The sequence below is a fragment of the Sphaerodactylus townsendi genome, linkage group LG02 (genome assembly GCF_021028975.2).
Source record: "Sphaerodactylus townsendi isolate TG3544 linkage group LG02, MPM_Stown_v2.3, whole genome shotgun sequence".
In the NCBI taxonomy this organism is placed as follows: domain Eukaryota; kingdom Metazoa; phylum Chordata; class Lepidosauria; order Squamata; family Sphaerodactylidae; genus Sphaerodactylus; species Sphaerodactylus townsendi.
In genome coordinates, this window is record NC_059426.1 from 82,749,155 (window position 1) to 82,768,535 (window position 19,381).

General features: G+C 44.0%; 2 protein-coding genes across 3 annotated transcripts in view; one reads left to right on the forward strand and one right to left on the reverse strand.

Moving 5' to 3' along the window:
• The window catches only part of SLC22A18 (solute carrier family 22 member 18), a 106,715-nt gene extending 105,338 nt beyond the window's left edge, over window positions 1-1,377 (forward strand). The window contains exon 11 of the mRNA XM_048485458.1: window positions 1,085-1,377. Coding sequence (XP_048341415.1) covers window positions 1,085-1,272 — 188 coding nt within the window. The 3' untranslated portion in view covers window positions 1,273-1,377. The remainder of the gene's footprint in view (window positions 1-1,084) is intronic.
• A 4,083-nt stretch (window positions 1,378-5,460) lies between these two features.
• Window positions 5,461-8,275, reverse strand: PHLDA2 (pleckstrin homology like domain family A member 2). Of its 2 annotated transcripts, none has more exons than XM_048487054.1 (2): window positions 7,559-8,275; window positions 5,461-5,893 (listed from the first exon to the last, which is right to left on the reverse strand). In XM_048487054.1, exon 1 carries the CDS (start codon window positions 8,119-8,121, stop codon window positions 7,687-7,689), a length of 435 nt encoding a protein of 144 aa, XP_048343011.1. In that variant the 5' UTR covers window positions 8,122-8,275; the 3' UTR covers window positions 5,461-5,893; window positions 7,559-7,686. The 2 variants fall into 2 exon arrangements, with proteins under 2 accessions (XP_048343011.1, XP_048343010.1); XM_048487053.1 differs by having other exon boundaries at window positions 7,626-8,273.
• Between the last annotated feature and the right edge of the window lie 11,106 nt (window positions 8,276-19,381).

Here is a 19,381-nt window from a genome sequence, read left to right on the forward strand (position 1 = left end):
TTATTATGTATCTGAAACTGGTCAGCAACCTATATTTAGCCTGGCCTAATTTGAAATGAAACTATCCACTTTCTTTTTCTCCCACTTCTATGAATTGAAAATTTTTTTACAAATATGTTTTCAAACTGAACCCATGTTTATACTTCCCATGACTATATGAAGCAAAGAATTTCCTTTTGAAGTTTTCCATCATTCTTGAGAAAAATATTTTTTGTCAAAACTAGTGATCAAAACTGTTTTCAACTGGATGAATCTCTCTGTGGGAACTCATTGTCTAAATTTTATAACCAGTTTGGAAGTTAAATAAAGTGACTGTGCTTGGCAAGAGTAAAGATCCTGTGGGGTGTTAACTTTTTTGGAATTGATGCTGATAAAGAAAGGTCATTTCAGGACTCATTTTCTTGTAATGGTTTTAGTGCTTTTCCTTGATTAGGCAGTAGTGAGCCAAATGAGAGATAGATCATAAGGTCCTCAAGGCCTAGATGTTGGACGGCCACGGAATAAGTTTGAAGAATGAAATTAGACAACTTTCTTACATTCACATTGGTTATATATATAACAGAACAAGGATTTTGGGTGGGAGAGGGAGAAGAAGCCACGCACAAATAGAGGGTAACACCCAGGCACTATAGTTCTATTAATGCCAATGGGTCATAATTAAGCTTGTTCAAATTTCACTGAAATTAATGAGATTTATAAGTGTTTAGCTTTGGCTGGAGCAGACCCACATTTTATAGTGCAGCAAATCTATTGAATCCTGCTGTGAAAATGAAGTGGCTTTAATGTGTTATTTTAATTTCATGACTCATGCTGATCGTGTTAAATAAAATGCACAGCTTAATCGCACCATTTGCGGTTGCACAAAATAAGTCCTTTTGGTGATGTTTATCAATACTTATGCCAAAAAGTCACATGAAGTTGTGTCAGTTTTGGAATGTTTAGGATTTGGATTTATATCCCTGATTGTAGAAAAGCTTGAGACACAGATCTAAGACATTAGCACTAGAGCAGTGCTAAAATTAGTTTTTATCTGTGACTTTTCTCTGTTCATTTTATCTGTTAATTTTCTCTGATTTTCTCATAGGAAGCATACTGGGAATATCAGCGTCTGTTACTCCATTGACACGGGCAGTAGGTCCAACAATAGGAGGATTTTTATACAGAAGATTTGGAGTGTCATCTTTTGGTTACTTACAGCTGATCATCAATATAGCCCTGCTTTTGTATATCTTTAAGAAGAGGATTCCTCTGACTGAAGGAAAAGTTAAATAAATCAATTCCATGAGTTGTGTTATTGAGCAGATGTGTGATTCCAACCATAGTAAGACTTTTATTTCAATTGTCCTTTTTGGAAATTAAAAAAGCAACTTAAATCTAGCTTCATGGCTCTCTGTTACATACTTTAGATATCATTGGGGAATTGTGGATGTTGGATCCATTCACAGCACTTAAAAGCATCATGAAAACATTGTATGGCACTGACTGCAATCACTCTAGGGATCTGTCATGATTTTGTTGTTGACAAAGTCATTCCTGTTAAATATGTGTGTTTCTGCAAGAGTCTCAGTCGATACAAAACTCCTTCCATCTACTGAAAAATTGGCCTTGCATGGAATTGTTTTTTGATTACTCAAGATCAACATGGATCAAACTGTAAAGATCAAGATCAAACTGTAAAGCATGTGCAAAGAAGTTCTTTGCTATGGGATGTCAACTCAGGCCATCTTCTGGCTCTGTCATTTGGTGATGCAGGGGTTGTTTGCATTTCACTCTCCCCTTGTACCAAGTTCATCATCGATCAGCTGTTTTACATTCCAACATAAATGCAGCTTTTAAGGCAACATCCTGGTGTGGTGGCAGTGTCATACACCTGGGCCACAACTGGAACAGTCTTGTGAATAGATTGTGTAACATTCGAAGTATTAAAGACCATCTTTTAGGGAAGAGTACTATATTATAGCTTGTTCAACCTAGGGATGGGGAAAAATAAGTCTGAAAACACAGCAAAAGGTATGTTGCGCTAAAGCACAATAAAAGCACAATAAAAACACAATTAAGGGATCACATACAATAAATCCAGCCAAACCTGTGATGTCTGAGAAATTCTAGCATACTAATTGTAAGCAGGTCCACAGAAAGCAAGGGGGTTCTTTCTACTTAAATGTATGTTGCAGTTACTATGAACGACACCTTACTAGACAGATCAGAAAGGAGACACTTATTCACATCCAGATCCAACTACATGCATGCCCTACAAAAGAACATGGAATGGAATATGGATTTCAGTAGAAAATGACTTCTATATAACACGTTCAGGTGAACATGGGTATCAATATAAGCCACGTCTTCAAAACTAAACATTAGAACAGGCTTCATGCAAAACCTTGCTTGGCTGATTCCCTTAGCCCCGTGGTGGCGAACCTTTGGCACTCCAGATGTTATGGACTACAATTCCCATCAGCCCCTTCCAGCATGGCCCATTGGCCATGCTGGAAGGGGCTGATGGGAACTGTAGTCCATAACATCTGGAGTGCCAAAGGTTCGCCACCACTGCCTTAGCCTATACCTCACCTCCCTCCCTCCCCGTGGGGACTCAAAATGGTCTATGTTGTTCTCCTCTCCTACATTTTATCCTGACAACACTGTGAGGTAGGTTACACTTGCAAAGTGTTACAGGCATAAGGCACCCATCAAAATTCAGTGGCAGAATGGAGGTTTAAACATGGGTCTCCCACATCCAAGTCCAACATTATAGCTGTAACACCAAACTTGGATGAGAAATCAAGGATATAGGCTTTGGATTCACATACAGTCTCTTCTGGCAATGGTGAATCATAGGTGCTCAAAAAGACACTACAGCTATATAGTGGTAAAGGGCCCAACTAGATGGGACATAGCTACTATTTACATGTGTTTACTGCTATGTAACTGCTACACATCTTCAACTGCAAAGTGGGGGTGGGGTAATGCCAGCAAGTTCTACTAGACCAGTGATGGTGAACCTTTGTGAGACCGAGTGTCCAAATTGCAACCCAAACCTCACTTATTTATCACAAAGCGCCAACCCCGCAATTTAACCTGAATGCTGAGGTTTTAGTTTAGAAAAACCAGTTGGCTCCCTCTTCCTCCGCCCCACCTGCTCGAGCAGGGGCCAACCTGCTTAAGCCTCCTGCAAGTCCCACGTGCACCACTCTGTGCCTCTCTAGCATCTCTGCCTCCTTTGCGCCCCCCCCCCCCAGGCAGCAGCCACCTGGAGCACAAGCACCAGGCCAGCCAGCTGAGTCCTCCCTGCTCACCGCGGTGCACGCACGTCATGCTCGGTAGCCCAGGCCAGCTTAGGTGTGTGTGTGGGGGGGGTGATTTTCTACCCCCCACATGACAAACTCTGTGTGCGCGTGCCCACAGAGGGCTCTGAGTGCCACCTCTGGCACCCGTGCCATAGGTTCACCATCACTGTACTTGACAATAAGGAAGGGTAAAAAGATGCATGGTTACAGCTTGAAGAGAGGGATCAGTGAAGCCCCTGCTTCATCACTACCACAAGCTCATTGAGTGGATTTGGGCAAGTGACTCTTTTAAATGGAGCACCAGCCCATCTAAAATGCTTGGAGAAACAAGCAAAGCATTTTGAATACTTAGCAGTACTATATAAATGCTAATCACTTTCTCCAGTGACCCTGACATGGCTTCTTGGCTGATAACACATCAGTCTATGTCTAAGGCTTAAGCCATCTGAAAATGTTTATTCCATGCTGTGCAATCAGAGCATAATCCAATGGTCAGTGGGAAACCATGAGCTAATGTAGCAGGCAAGGGAGGAGGTTAGAAATGGGAAGTGTTAATGCTTGGGAGTACTTCTCAGCAGTCACATGTTGCCTTAGGTCTGCCAAATTAACAGGGTGAAAATGTATCCACTCATGTAGACAATGGTTTAGCCCAGTCGGTTGGTTGGCAGTTGGCTTTGTTATACTTGGATTCTGGAAATTTAGACACAAAAGGGTTTTTTTTTAACCAAATTGGTAAGTAAACTATAACATAACTAGATTACTCACCACCGCCCAAGTCCTGTGTTTCAAATCCCGAATTCAGAATATGTAAATAGGCATCATCATAAAGCAAACTTAAATTTGTTTACCTTGACTAATTCTAATGAAGCACATACTTGTGAATTATTTCTTGCCATTATAAATCAGTTAACAATTGATAGAACTGAAACAGCTGGTAAGAGTTTTGCTCTGGACTTCAGAGCAATTCCCATAATTCAGTAGTCTTTACAACCTTTACTCTTTGTGTTTCATGAACATTTTCTCCTCAAACACTGCCCCTCATTCTTACCAGCTGGGAGTACAAAAGGGACACGCCACCTTCCCTGCCACTCAAGTGCTCTCCTCATCACCTACATTATGCTGGATGGTTTGACTGAGCTTCCTTCTAGGATTCATTCTTCCCTAGTCCTCCTGGGGTGACTGTCAAGTAGATATGCATGGGAATTCCCAAGTGAAATTTAGATTCTCAGGTACACGGAGGCCAATTTGGATCAAGATTGAAACACAGTGAAAGGATATAAGCTGCACTGTTTTCCCAATCTCATATGATATTGGGGAGCCACTATTTTCCCCACTGGGTGTCTCCCAACCAGGCAAAAAAAACTGTCTGGGGGAATTTTAGGCCAGTAAAATGGCATGGCAAGGAGACATTGTTTAAAACCCCAGCCCCTGCATACTTGAAAATATAAATTACACCCAGAAATTCCCAGTGCACATCTGCTAGCAAGTCCCCTGGGTGGGCCCAGAAAAACGTATTGTGCACTTAAACCTGCTTTTCCAAGGAGCACATGGCTTACCTCATACACGGAAACTGGACATTACAGTTTGAAAACATCTTTGTGCAGCTGTTCCCTGCTTGTCACTGTGGTATGAATTAGGTAGCCATTTCTGGTGTTAACCAGTTTAGCAACAATAGAAAATGGTCCATTACTACTATTATACATGGCCTCTGTACTTTTCTTGATTATATTTGTTTTATACATTATATTTGTTTTACACCTTACCCTGTCTTTCTTGCATTTCACATCTCTTGGACACTATTTTTCCTCCCATAACTTCATACATAAATTTCTGCCCAGTGAGAATCCACTACATGTATCTGACAAAGAGGTTTCAGATTGTTAAGGCTTTAAATTGCTGCAAAATTCCTCTTTAGACATGTTTTAACAGTAGGAGGAGGGGAGCTTAGGACACTATATCTTGACCTGGATGGCCTTTTGATCTCAATCAACATGATGGTCCTGAAAAAGACCAGAAATGGGTGCTGTTTGAAGAAAAGGTGGCTTATTAAGGCAGATGCTGTTAAGGCAAGGTGGCCGATTCACTGAATTCTTGCAAGGCCAAATGCACAGATTTTAGGTCAAAACAGCACACTAGCAACATTTCTTCTACCGATGAAAGAAAAAAGTTTCACTTCAGTAATACAAAAGTATTTTATTTGGAATGGACACATTTAAAATAGAAGTAGCAATATTAAGACATACATCTGTTTAAAGATATTTATCAAAATAAATACAAATATAGATATTACAAATAATTTAAACTGGTTTTGCAGCTGCAGTTTCTGCATATTCTTTGCATCCCATATAGAAAATTAGAACATTTTGCACAGCTGGGCAAAAAGTAGACACTGCCACACTTTGCCCTAAATCTTTTTTTTTTCTTCAAAAAAAGTCTTTGGCGTATAAATGCCTCTCAAAGGAAGCTTGACCTCTTCATAGCCACTTCATCAGACCTGGAAGAGACCATCTTATTGCTAGCATCCTTTGTTGCTTTCCTTCATTGGTATCCCATCTTGGTGCAATCCAAGACATTTGATTTGGTTAGTCATCCAGAAGTATAGTCTTCTGAAAAAAAAAAAGGGGGGGGGAAGCAAAAAGCATTAATGATATAGAACAGGCAAGTCAGTACAAACAAAGAAAGTATTGTACAGTAAGACTCCATACACACACACACATACACCCATTAAATCCCAGCACAAATCCAATGAAAGAGAAGTTAAAGGCTCCATCTTCCTCTGGAATTTTGCTACCACAAAGGATTACACCAAACTTACAGATCTGAACAGTGGTAAAACTGAACTCAGTGAGACTGACTTCCAGGAAATGGAACTGCACAGGATCAAGTTGCTCAATTGCACAACAGTGCAAATCTATGCAGAGTTTCACTAGGATAAATAGGCTCAGACTGAAAGATCTCTGCATAGATTCACACTGGCACTTATTTTGAAGTCTGTTCCACTAAACTCCAATGGTTAACTTATTTAGGTAACTTAATAATACTACCAATAACTACTAATAACACTGTTTTAATAATAGTGGGAAGAAAGTAACCCCAAATCATGAGATTTTATACAATAAATTATTCAGTGGTCCCATACTTCCCTTCTTGCCTTTGTTAAGAAAAGTATTCAAGTAGCTCATTACTTATATACCCCATCCTAAATATAGCTGATTTCCAGTAAAACCTTAACCAGTTACTTCAGTCAAAACCACTGATTTCAATTGACTTAGATTGCAGTAAATCTGCATTGAATTTTATTCTCCTGCTTCTAGTGAGTGATTTTTATGCTGCAGGGATGAACAACAGATAATGGAGAAGCACCGCACTGTGTATTGCTTACTGATCCTGCTAATTCATTCAGACTTTTAGGGCATCACATGGGGGTCATTGGCCCTACCTCGCCTATGTGGGAGGTAAATGTATATACTAGATCCACAGAAACATTTTCTATCTTGACAAGGACCGAAGAAGCTCTGCAGGAGAAACACCTAGCTGACATAAAACAAGTAGTAAACCAGACTCTGCCATCTAAAGCCGTTTAGCCTTGGCTAACCTTGCCCAAAAGGCAGACTGAGAACATACATCACACAAAGTGGCTTCCAGAGCTAGCTTTTCTTCAGTACTCTAAGGCAGTGGTTCCCAATCTGGGGTACACACCAAAGCATTTGAGGATACACAAAAAATTATGTAATAGATTTACTAATATCAGGATACTATTTTAGGGAAATGGCTGCCAAGGGATGAAAAAGGTTTGGGAACCACTGCTCTAAGAGGCAAGTCACATTTCAGGGAAGTCAAACCACAAATAGTTTCAGAGAACAGTCATGCTGGTCTAAAGTAGAACAGTTAATATAGAAGTCCAGTAGCATCTTAGAGACCAACTCCATACGCTGAAGCTCTTGCTGGTCTTTAGGGTGATACTAGATGAAATGTAACTGTCCACACCAAAGAACCTACGATTACCAAATCCCCCTTGCACTTGCCAAGATTCAAAGCAATGTGTCCTTTCCACAGACACATATCAAGTCCACATTTTCTGTCTAGGGGCAGTTTTAAAAAGAACTGAAGCCCTACAGCCTGTATGGAGGCAGCATCCAGACTTCCCCCAGGTTTCCTCCACTGCTCTGTATGGATTCAAGGATGATAGAGACAACTTTGTCTCTAGTTAATCAGTGAAAGGACGATCAATGACTCGCAGCATAAACAGGCAAACTTTAGAATGCACTGACCAAAATATTTTGCTGTCCACTCGGGAGCTCTGCTCTGCTCCCGGTGGAGTGGGGCCGCGGGGCTCACCTGGGGCTGTGCCTGCCCGGCCGGCCGGGCACGCGTGGGTGTGCGGCCTGGGGTGGGGGGCTCAGGGGGCCCTGGCCAGGCGCCTGTGGCGGGTCGGGGGCGCGGCGGCGACGGCAGCGTGGTGCTGCTGCTCCGCGGCCTCCTGGCGGCTCCTGAAGTCCTGGACGGCGCGCTTGTTCTGGAAGTCGATGAGGGCCAGGGTGATGGAGGCGTTCCAGCAGCTCTCGCCCGGGCAGCGGAAGTCGATCTCCTTGCGGTCCGTGGTGACGATGGTGAAGTAGACGTACTTGCCCGTGCGCTCCACGCAGTCCACCTTCTGGATGGCGCCGAAGCGCAGCTCCTTGGCCTTGGCCCTGCCGCCGCCCTCGGGCGAGAAGAGGCGCAGGCTGTCCGCGCTCAGCACCACCTGCTTCTTCTTCCACAGCTGGAACAGGCTGTCGCTCCGCTTCTCCAGCTCGCCCTCGCGGATCACCTCCGACGACCCGGGACCCTTCATCGCGCCGTCCTGCCTCACCCTCCTCCTCCTCCTCCTCCTTCTGCTGCTGCTGGCCCGGCCGATCTCCCTGCACGGCCGCCCTGCAAGCGCCCCTACGGCTCTCCAACGCCCGCCGCTCCTGCTGCTGCTGCTGCTGCTGCTGCTCTGCAGGCTGCTGGGCGCGCCGGAGCCCGACCGGGCCTATTTATGGTCATACAGGCGCGCCGCCCCCTCCCGCCTCCGCCCCCGCCAGGCTAGACAAAGTCCCCCGCCCCCCCGCTTAGTGCGGCGCATCTTCCTGCCGCCCCCTCGCTCTTGCCGTCATTCACACTTCTCCTCTCCTCCTCCCCCCTTTTCCTGTTTCCTGCTGAACTTCGCGGCCTCCCTACTAGGATCAGTGGGGAAATCAGGTGCCCTGGAGACGGGCAGGCGAGATTTCAGCAACTACGAAAGAGAACAAGACTGTCTTAACTCTCATTTCAGATCCTCTGGCGAAGTCTCTGCGTATTTTTCAAATGTAAATGAACAGGGATTACTTCCGCATAGGTCAATTTGTGACTGAGATACAAATGGCTGAAATGGAATATTAACCCATGCCTTTAAATCACCCATGTCCTGCTGTGATATATTAAATATACAAACGGTGAAGACGAATGTAAACAACTCCGTGGCAATTGTAAAGATGTAAACCAGACCTGTTAAAACATACCATTATCAAAATGTGAATTGTATTGTTTTCTCAGGATAGCCACCCATAGAAAAATACATATTTCCAACTGCACAAAAACACTCAAGACCACACAATCACACAAATGTTCACAAACATGGATCCCCCCCCTCCTTAGTGCTTGACTACTCAAAAGGTCCACCTGAGAAAACAAAAAAGCTAACAGGAAAGCCCTGAAGAGCCATTTGTAAAGATCTAATTTTAATTCTTGGATAGCACGGCTTCACTAAACATATGTATTTACCCATCTTTGGATGGTCAAGTCATACAAGCACACATGCTGCCTATTGTAAGGCACAGAAAACTGAAAACGAAAAGGCACTAAAACTCACATGGGTTTTACAGTTAAATGGGGGGGGGGGGAGAGAGAGATGGTCTCCAAAACACACAATGCATTTTGTCTAAATCTCGATCCTCTTAGATGCTCATGTCCATGATCACTGAATCTTTGAGAGATTTTAAACCTCCCAGTTTCTTGAATGATCATTGGCCTTTTCCTGCATGCAGAGTATACACAGAAAGAGACTGCCACACTTTTCTTTTAGGAGCCAGAGGACAAAACACAAAAGGGTTCCAATCTTTCATGTACTCTACATTGACCAAGAGGTTTCCAAGAGACATTGCAGTGTCAAGTGATGTTACACTGGGGGCAGGAGCAGAGAAGGACAGCACGATAGGTCACACACATGCCAATGCCTTCTTTTCAGCTTTTGCTTCCCCCCACCCAAGCTGCACCCACTCACCAGAACTGCCATCAATATAGGGTTGATTATGAACATTTTTAGTAACAGGTCTTCAGTCTCTGGTATCAGCCTCTACTGTGTTTTTCCCCACTCCAAGTTGACTAAAAAGCACTCCTGAGCATGTGCAGAGTATCTCATGGGTGATCATCTGCCACCAGCCCCAAAACATTCAAGACTAGGGCAGAGCTGTCAGAACGATTTGAATTCCAGTACCATCTTTCTGGGGCTTGAAGTGGAGCCAGGGTGTATCTTGCACCCAGGCGCTGACACACCCGGCAGGGTCTGGCTGGCTGGCCAGCCTTCGTTCCCTCATTCTCTTTCCTCTTTCCTCTTTCCCCCTCCCCCACCCCCCAACCATGTGCTTTCACCACATGCTCCAGGAACCTGGTGAGCAGCGTAAACGCTACAAAGTAGGGAGGGAGGGAGAGAAGGGAAAACAGATGGAAACAGACAAAAAGGGAGGAAAGGAAGAAAGATGAAAAGAAGGGAGGGAAGGAAGGAATAATTGATGGACATAAATTCTGGTTGAGTCTTTTCTCCTCCTCCCCTCCCCCCCAAAAATATCACAAGAAGTAGTTCCTGGGGCAGGAGGAGAACATATTTGGGATGAAATTTCATTGTAATGCCTTGAACTCAGACTCTAGCAGTAGCATCATGGCATCCTCCACTGAGCAAGCTTCTCACTTAAGGTTTGTTTCAACTGCCCTCACACACACAACACCACACACTGCCCACGTTGCCAATGCCAGAAAGCACCTGAGGCTGGCTTGGCCTGCCCTGCCCACTTCTGGCCACCCTTCCTTGCCATCCAGCTTCCTTCCAAAGGACAACACTGGATCATGCAGCTCTCCTTTGGTGGGCCCCTTCTAGAGCATTCCCAGCCAGCTCAGCCCCTGTGCATGTGCTACACCCATGCAGAGAGATCAACACTACAGTGACCACCTCTGCAGCAACAAATGTAAAAGAAAATCTTTCTTTTTGGAAGGCGGACAACAGGGGACAGGGCTCCTCTACAGTCCATAAACAGAGGGGGAATATATTCTTATTAATTATCATGTAAAGAAGAACTGCCAGGTTTGTGTTTTGGTTTCTTTTTTATGGAAAAAGAAAAAAATGGAAATAGATTTTGAGTCCAGTTTGAGTCCTAGAGTTGCGGAGGAAAGTAAGCAGATTCCCTGGCAAATGTTGCCAGGTTAACTTTGTAGGCACAACATTTACATTTGGAGTTATTTTGGGTGATGTTCTGCAATACAGGATTTTAATGCTAACTTTTAATGAGAACCGGCTTTCCAAGGTTTCAGTTCTTTTTGCAATTTTAATTCAATTAATCAATTTTATTATGATGACCTTGATCAGCAGACCAAAATGCAGTCAACAGAGACAACAACATATTAAAGAAAATACATACAGTAAAAATTCATAGCCTCATTATACGAACATTCATCAAACTTTATTAATAGTTAATAAAAAGATTGAACCAAATGCTTTCTTATTAAATAGGCTGAAGCACCTTAAAGAGTAGCTGAATTGGAATGATCTGACAGAAGAAGAGACTATAAAATCTGTCTGATCTGCCTGGAAAATTGAATAAGATTATAATACATGTGCTTGTAAAATAAACAGTGCCATAGCACATTTTTAGCTGTTTCAATTGCATTCCTTTGTCAAGGGCCTAAGTGAGTGTCTTTCTACTAGAAGAGTAGAGAGTAAAACATTAAAGTAAGCCAAGGTGAAGGTTCTTCAATGTTTGGGGAATTCTAAGGCATAAAGTCTGGGATGGGCCAGGCTAGCCCAGGGGTAGGGAACCTGCGGCTCTCCAGATGTTCAGGAACTACAATTCCCATCAGCCTCTGTCAGCATGGCCAATTGGTAATATGCTGTAATATGCTATGTCATAGTCTGCGATAACCACATAAAGTGCTCCATACAGCCTAGCAATTTTAATTGCAAATAGTTTTTTGGCCAGTGAAACTTAAGAGGCTCAGAAGCAAAGGTCACAGTCTGTGTTTTGGGTCCTTTAAATTGCTCTGGTGTGAAGACAAGACCCCTCCATCTCCCTCCCCTTCTTCAAACCTTATTCTCCCTATATGCCTTGCAAATCAAAGGTCTCTTCATTCCATTTTCCCTCCCTCTTCTCCACTTCCTCTCTCCTCACTATTCCCTCTAGCTTATTTGCAGCTTCCCTTCCCCTTCTGAGCTTCTTGCATATCACAGGATGACTGGCCTCAGGAATGCAGCTGTTGCCTAGCCCACTAGCTATGACTCAGCGGTAGCCTTGGAACACTCCCCGGGTTTCATTCAGCTGCTGGGTTGGGAAAGAGGGAGGCCTCCTGAACATCAGTGCCATTTGATAGGGTTCTTTTCCTGCACAGCTGAACAGCACAGTTTCTAGGAGCATTCCTTTCTGCATTTCTGTAGAAACAGAAGGAAAATGTGTTTAAATGCTGTCACACACTTAGAGGAAAATCCTGCAAAGACAATTTTTGTAGAATTATTATGCAAGACAATTTAAAACTAACCTAGCACATCCTACTTAGCAGTAGTACAAACATCTGTTATTCAATGTGTGCTTTTATTTGTTCAAATGACACTGAAGAAGAAGAGGAAGAAGAGTTTGGATTGATACCCCACATTTTTCTCCTATAAGGAGACTCTAGGTGGCTTACAAACTCCTTTCCCTTCCTGGGGTAGGTGGGGCTGAGAGAGTTCTGGACTAGTTCAAGGTCACCCAGCAGGAATGTAGGAGTGGGGAAACAGATCTAGTTGACCATGTAAGAGTCCACCACTCATGTGGAGGAGTGGGGAATTAAACCTGGTTCTCCAGATTAGAGTCCCCCTGTTCTTAACCATTATACCAAGCTGGGTCTCCATGCTAAGTTTCGCAAGTGTTCCTCACATTAAGTGTTCCTCACACCAATTTACTGTAATGTTTGAAACAATACCCATACCCACACAGAGGAATTCGTATGATACCATAATTGCACTGGCGTTCCTGCCTAGGGACATGGGGTACCCCTTGTCCCCGGGCGCATCGATTGAGGTCACGTGGGGGGCGCCAAAACATCCTCCTACACAGCGAGGGATTGAGCAAGCCCTAGAAAGCAGGCACTGAAGCAGCGACTGCTCCCAGTGCCTGTCGTAGCCCCACCCACTCTGTACGGTGGCCTGGAGTGTCCAGGGGGCGGGGGAGAAGTCCCACTGGGCTCCCAGGAGCAGGACTGGAGAGCTCCGCCTCCCCTCCCTCTAACCCAGCATGCCTTATTCGCCTTAAGTGTGGCATTACTCAGAAGCCTTCTCCCCTGGCGCCAGCAGGCACAGGAAAAGGCAAGCTGAGCAGGGAGCCCAGCAGCGGCAGCAGAACTGAAAGATGATGCTGGATCGTTTGCTTGGTAAACCTTCAGGATGGGGGGGGTGACTTGTGAGGAGATTTACATGCTTAAAAGTTAATACCGCTTGCACTGGCTTGGAGCTGTTTTCTCAGGCTAGCAGCCTACCTCACAGGGAGTTGGTGTGAGGACACAATTAGGAAAGTGGTGGGGAGAGAGCCATGCCTGTTCTGCTGGGGGTAGGAGGTGATTTGTGAGAGATGATGCTGATGTTTGCTTGGTAAACCTTCAGATGGGGGGGGGGGTAATGTGTGAGAGATTTACATGCTTAAAAGTTAATTCCCACTTGCACTGGCTTGGAGCTGTTTCTCAGGCTAACAACCTACCTCATAGGGTTGGTGTGAGGACACAATTAGGAAAGAGAGTTGGTGGGGAGAAAGGCATGTATGTTTTGCTGGTGGTGGGAGGTGTTTTGTGAGCTGGTGCAAAAAATCATTGTTTGGTCATTGTGGGGGAGGGTGGTCGTCCATACCTGGGGTGGGGGTGGGGGGGCACCAAACTCAGATTTTGTCCCCGGGCTCTAGTTCGCCTAGATTCTCCCCTGCATAATTGTGTAATTCAAAGCTTAGAAGTTTGTGCTACACAACTCTGCAGTTTCCCCTGGTATATGAGTGACAATTTTAAGAGATACGTTTCATTAAAAACAAAAAGGTTATTTAGGATTGGCAACCCGCAGTTTACATCTGCACTATTTATCACCCATTTGACTTTCCAGGAAACCAAGATAAGAAGCCTGCTATAACTTGTATTTACAATTAAAAAAAATGTGGAACAAAACAAGAGAAAGTGTGGCACATGCTTCTCATTTGGGTACCCTCTCCCTCATAAAACGAGGGCCCAGTGGGCTCATATTTTTCAAAGAGAAGGATGTCTCCTGAATGTCTTTCCCATGCTGCTTATAGCCATTATTACAAGACTATGAGATGGGATTCATTACCCTATAGATAGAATTAGGACCTTTGGAGTACAATAACAACAAAAGTCTGTTATGATTAAGTCCTGTTCCATTGGTTCCAGTGGGACCTAGCTTGTACCTACCTTTTTTGCTGGCTTGTGCTTATGATTATTATTTGGTGGGGGGGGGGGGGGTTACCTTATTTTAGAACACTTCCCAAGAAACCTAATTTTTAATAATATCCCCCCTCCCCAGTCACTTTTAATTGTTTGTTCATTTTTATACAGCCACCTGTGAGCTGATTTATGTGCCGTTTCCACCTTTTGGAATAGACTGGAGTTTAGTTTTCTGGCACCCAGAAAGTCCAGGTATAAAGCAGGAACACAAAGGAGGTATGAATGAAACTAGGGGCAGAACCATTCAAGAGCAAAGCTAAACAAATACCAGGTTTGCAGGAATGTGCATGTTTGACACACCCTGGTTTAGTTGTCTTATTTGGAATATATACTTTTCCCTCATGCAAACTACATTCATTATGGAATGTTTCGACTTTCAGTATGGTGCTGCGTCTCAAGACACTCCCAATCTCTACTTGCATATATAGTTCATCTAAATTAGGCTCCTATTGAGCCTCTAATGATCTTCTGTTTGTGTGTATGTGCGTGTGTGTGTGAGTGAGTGTGGTTGTGGTTTATGATCTGAACAAAGAAGTTAGCATGAGAGATTGTGCTGTGGTGAGCTTCTGTGTTTCCTCACAGAATTACTTAGAGATAGTTTGCAGTTGTAAAAGGATAAAAAAGCCCCAGCCAAAAAAAGAAAAAAGTAAGATGCCAACTTTGAGACTTTGGTTTATGCAACCTCAGTTTGCCTCAGGGCTATGCAGGCAAGGGAGATGGGGGGTTTTAACCTTTCAACTTCCGCTTGATTTTGCTATTTGAATCTATTCTGGTATTAATATTTCAAAGGGAAATAATACACTTTTAAATAAATATATAAATATAAATAACATACTTATTTTCTTTAAAATGCTAATACAAAACTGGAATCTCAGTTCTGAGTACTGAAACTGAATGGAGGTTGAAATGTTGGATTCCCCCTCCCTTCCTCCCACAGCCCCACTGCAGACTGGAGCAGAACAATCTTGTGCTTTGCATTTTATCTTGTCTGATCTCTCCTGTGTAACTGGTGGGTTTTCTGGGCTGTGTGGCCGTGGTCTGGTGGATTTTGTTCCTAACGTTTCGCCTGCATCTGTGGCTGGCATCTTTTTCTCTGTGATACATCTCTGAAGATGAAAATTTGATTACCCTGTCATTACACATGGAGCCTCTGGTGTGGCAAATAGTGATCCCATGGGGAAGATAGCACAAGAAAGGCTGAATCCACTTCTCCTTGTGTACCATGATCATAATCCAGATTGGGCCCTGTATTCCTGGGCTCTCTCCACAGAGAATTCATGAGTACACATGGACCACACAAACCCAGGGAGGATCTAGAGAAAAATGTAAGATGGAGTTAGGCCCTTAGTGTTCACTGAAAATGCAAACCTAGAAGTTAACTTTGAAGTGTTTTCACATTCAAAGTCGATAGCAGCAAGGGATTTGATTATGAGATGTGATACCCATTTTGACAAAATCCCGCTTCCCTCTACAAAGTGGATATATCAGATGATGATTTTGGTTCAAAATCAAAGGACCTGCAATTTTCCTGTGTACACTGTACCTGCATAATTGGACAGCATAATTGTGCTTTCCCGGTAGTACTTCTGCAATGCATCCTATATGTCAGTGATGGCGAATCTATGGCACGGGTGCCAGAGGTGGCACTCGGAGCTCTCACTGTGGGCACGCGCACACAGAGTTCATCATGTGGGGGGTGGAAAATCACCCCCCCACACACACACACACACACATACTAGGCCTGGCCTGGAGCGCATCTAGAGGTGAGCAAGAGGAGGACTAGGCAGAGATGGCCACTAGAGAAGTGGAGACCACAGCCTCATGCAAAGGCTCGGTGCCTGTGCCTCATAGTGACTTGCTGCCCGGCAGGCTGAGCGGGCAGAGGAGGCAGAGATGCTAGAGAGGCTACAGAGCGTGCACGCTGACTTGTTGACTTGCTGGAGGCTAAAGAGCAGCCAAGGATTTTTCCTAAATGAACCCCTGGGGCATGAGCTGTCAGTGGCGCAGAGTAAATTGCCGGGTTGGCCAACCGTTTTTCGACTAAATGAAACATTCAGCATTCAGGGTTAAATTGCCAGGTTGGTCACTTTCATGCATAAATAAGTGGGCTTTGGGTTCACCATTTGGTCACTGTCTCAAAAAAGGTCTACACTACCGTTATATGTGATCCACACAAATACCACTAAAACGTGTGGCTGTTATGTGGCATTAGTGCTTAGTGCAGGGGTCCCCAAACTTTTTAAACAGGGGGCCAGTTCACTGTCCACTCAGGACTGTTGGAGGAGCCGGACTAAAAAAAAAAACTATGAACAAATTCCTATGCACAAAATGATTGTAAAATGTTTGATTTCACCTTTCAGCCTTTCTGTCATGGTCTATTTTTAGAACAGAGAGACCAAAGTATGTCAAGTACAGGGTTGGGCTCCAAATATTGTTAGGGGAGGCTGTGGGAATACCTTCCCTCTGTAAAAAAAAAAAAAAAAAGCAGAACTTTCCCTCTAATGAAACATTCCCATCCTAAATCCCAGGGATCAGGTATCTTCCTGGGTTCTTTCCTCTCCCTAGCAGCCAGCTTAGAAGGACATTCGCCAGCCTGGCTGATGCCAATGGGAGTGAGGTGGAACAGAAAGTCTGAGAGCAACACATGGAGTAGCTGAGAGGGAAGGGCGGAGCAGGCGTTGCCACATGTAAGGTTTCCAACTCTGGGTCAGAAAATTCATGGAGATTTGGGGGTGCCATCATGTAACTGCAATCAACAGCCTTTGGGGCCGGTTCCTCCTCTCCCTCGAGCCCCCACTGCACATGAATGGAGCCATCGCCGCCATGCCTGGGGATGGGCCTGGATAGTCAGCCTCTCCCAGGGGGGGGGGGGCCACATTTGGCCCCCCGGGCCGTAGTTTGGGGACCCCTGGCTTAGTGGGTTGTATCTACTTCTGGCTACCAGACATGGATGGGCTTTCTTCCTCATTCTGCAGCATGCCAGCACATTCCATTGACTGCAATAAAAACTGTCATATATTTTAACATTCTCAACCAAGCCCACATTTACACAGCACTTAAACACTGAAGTTGCTTCATGTCATGCCTCCTTAAGAGGCATAAAAATATGTAATGAACATTTTTTTTTCTCATCTGCACTGGTGCTATTAAATTCATTTCATTCTGGGCCCTCATTTTCAATGTGCAAAGGAAAACAAGGTTTGTTTTTGGTTCTGTTTTCAGTAGAAGTTTCATTTCTCATTTCTAATGGTAGTAATAAAGAAATGCTTATGAGGCTGACAGTCTCTTGCATTCTGTGCTGAGTCAGATGAATGGTTGTTGCACACAGAGGGAAAGGTCTAAAGTGCAAAGATGCAGTCTAATTCTTAAATTAGTTTTTCCAGTAATGCAGAAACAGGTATTTATGACACAGCATTCCAGGTCACATTGTGCTGTACAAAGGGGTTTTATAAGAGATGCCTATCTAGATATGCATAAGCTATTGAAGGTGCAGCATCTCAGCTGTGGGACGTGGAGAAGCAGTCAGGACTGAGTGACCCTTGTTTGTCTAAAGAATGCCTGTGGTTGCTGAAGGCACTGAGATCCTAGGGGGAGGCACTCCTGGTGGTTCCTTTCTTCCACTGAGGTATGAGGGCCGGAGTACTCAGGAGGGTTTTTTCCATCATTGCCCCCAGGCTCAGGAATAGTCTCCCCTCAGAGATTTGCCGCGCGCCTACCCTTCATGAAGATTTTCCTTTTCACCCAGGCATTTGGGTTGTCTCTTTGGAAGCCCCCTCTACAGCTGTTGGTCTTGGGGGGGGGGGAGTAGGAATGGGGTTATTTTAATGTAATTTGTATTACTCTTGTAATTGTTAAGTTTTTATGATGTTTTATTGTGTCTTGTATTGTTTTTTTCATCTTGGTGAGCTGCCTAGAGATGCTAGTATGAGGCAGGGTATAAATATCATAAATAATAAATAATAAATAAAAATTAGCCAGTGGTCACCCTAGAGATCTCAGGCACATTTGTCCATGTGATCTAAGAATAGAATGAGTTTGCAGAAGCAAAGCTGCCAAGTATGCCACCAATGCAAATGTGGATGCTCATCTGGGCCTCACTGGAGAAGCTGGATGCGTCTTAGGATGCATTCAGGAATATGCACTCCCATTTGTGGCCATTAATTATTGTGTGTGACATGTGCATAATTACAGAGGGACTGGGGCAAATACACCACACCCTTTTTGGTGGTAACCATCACTGGTATGAATAGGACTTGCAGTTCTTGGTGTATTGTGTCTATATTGCACACAGAGACTTGCCTAAAACATTTATATGGCTGACAATAAAAATAGGCTTGGAAGTTTCTGTGAAACCTATTTTGATTATATGTTAACAAAAAAGCTCTATTGTCTTAATTCAAGTGATCTGTCTTCAAGTCTCCTCATTTAGTCCAGGTCACATTGTGCTGTACAAAGGGTAATGCTGTGCAGTTCAGGAGTCCAGAAAACTGAATTTCTGATCTGCATATTCTGATTTCGTTAAATATAGAATCCTACCCCTGGTTTCTTTACAGGTGATGAGGTTGCTTTTCTCCAACAGGCCTAATCATACCTGGGGTCAGGAATTTGTATTAGAGAAAGAATATAACTACTTAATTCTGATCCCATGGAATTAAGAGTCAAATTACACATTTGCTTTTTTAAACAGGTGGTTCTAAGGTTCCACTCTGAAACAGTACTGTGGGTTAGTTCCCTATTTTTGCTGCTCTGAATGCACAGAACTCACCATGTGGAGCAGCAAAAATGAGGAAATAATTCCACCTCCAGTGTCATTTCATCATGGAAAATAGCTGGGGGAGGGGAGGCAGGAACCCTTCTTCCTCCCGTGGTGATGCTCCAAGCCCAACGGTCTTTGCTTTATTATTAACAGTAATTCCCTTGAGCTGCTGTGTAGATGCAAGGAATCCATGTTGGACCCAGGAAACAGGATCCAGTTCTTTTAAAAAGTGAATGTCTAGTTTGGTACTATGATGTTGAAGGATTCCAGATATCAAATCAGTGCTTCCCTCCACTTTTATCCACAGTGGAGCCGCAAATCAGATTACAGCAGTTTCCATTTTATCCTCATAACAACCCTATGAGGTAGGTTAGGCTTAGAATGTGGAACTGGCGCAAGTTTACCCAGTGAAGTTCCATGGCAGACCAAGGATTTGAACCTTGGTTTTCCACATAGGGATGCCAGCCTCAAGGTGGGATCATCTGGGGAATCCCCTGGAATTACAGCTCGTCCTCAGACTACAGAGATCAGTTTCACTAGAGAAAATGGATGCTTTAGAGCAGGGGTGGGGAAGCTTTTTTTTGCCAAGGGCCATTTG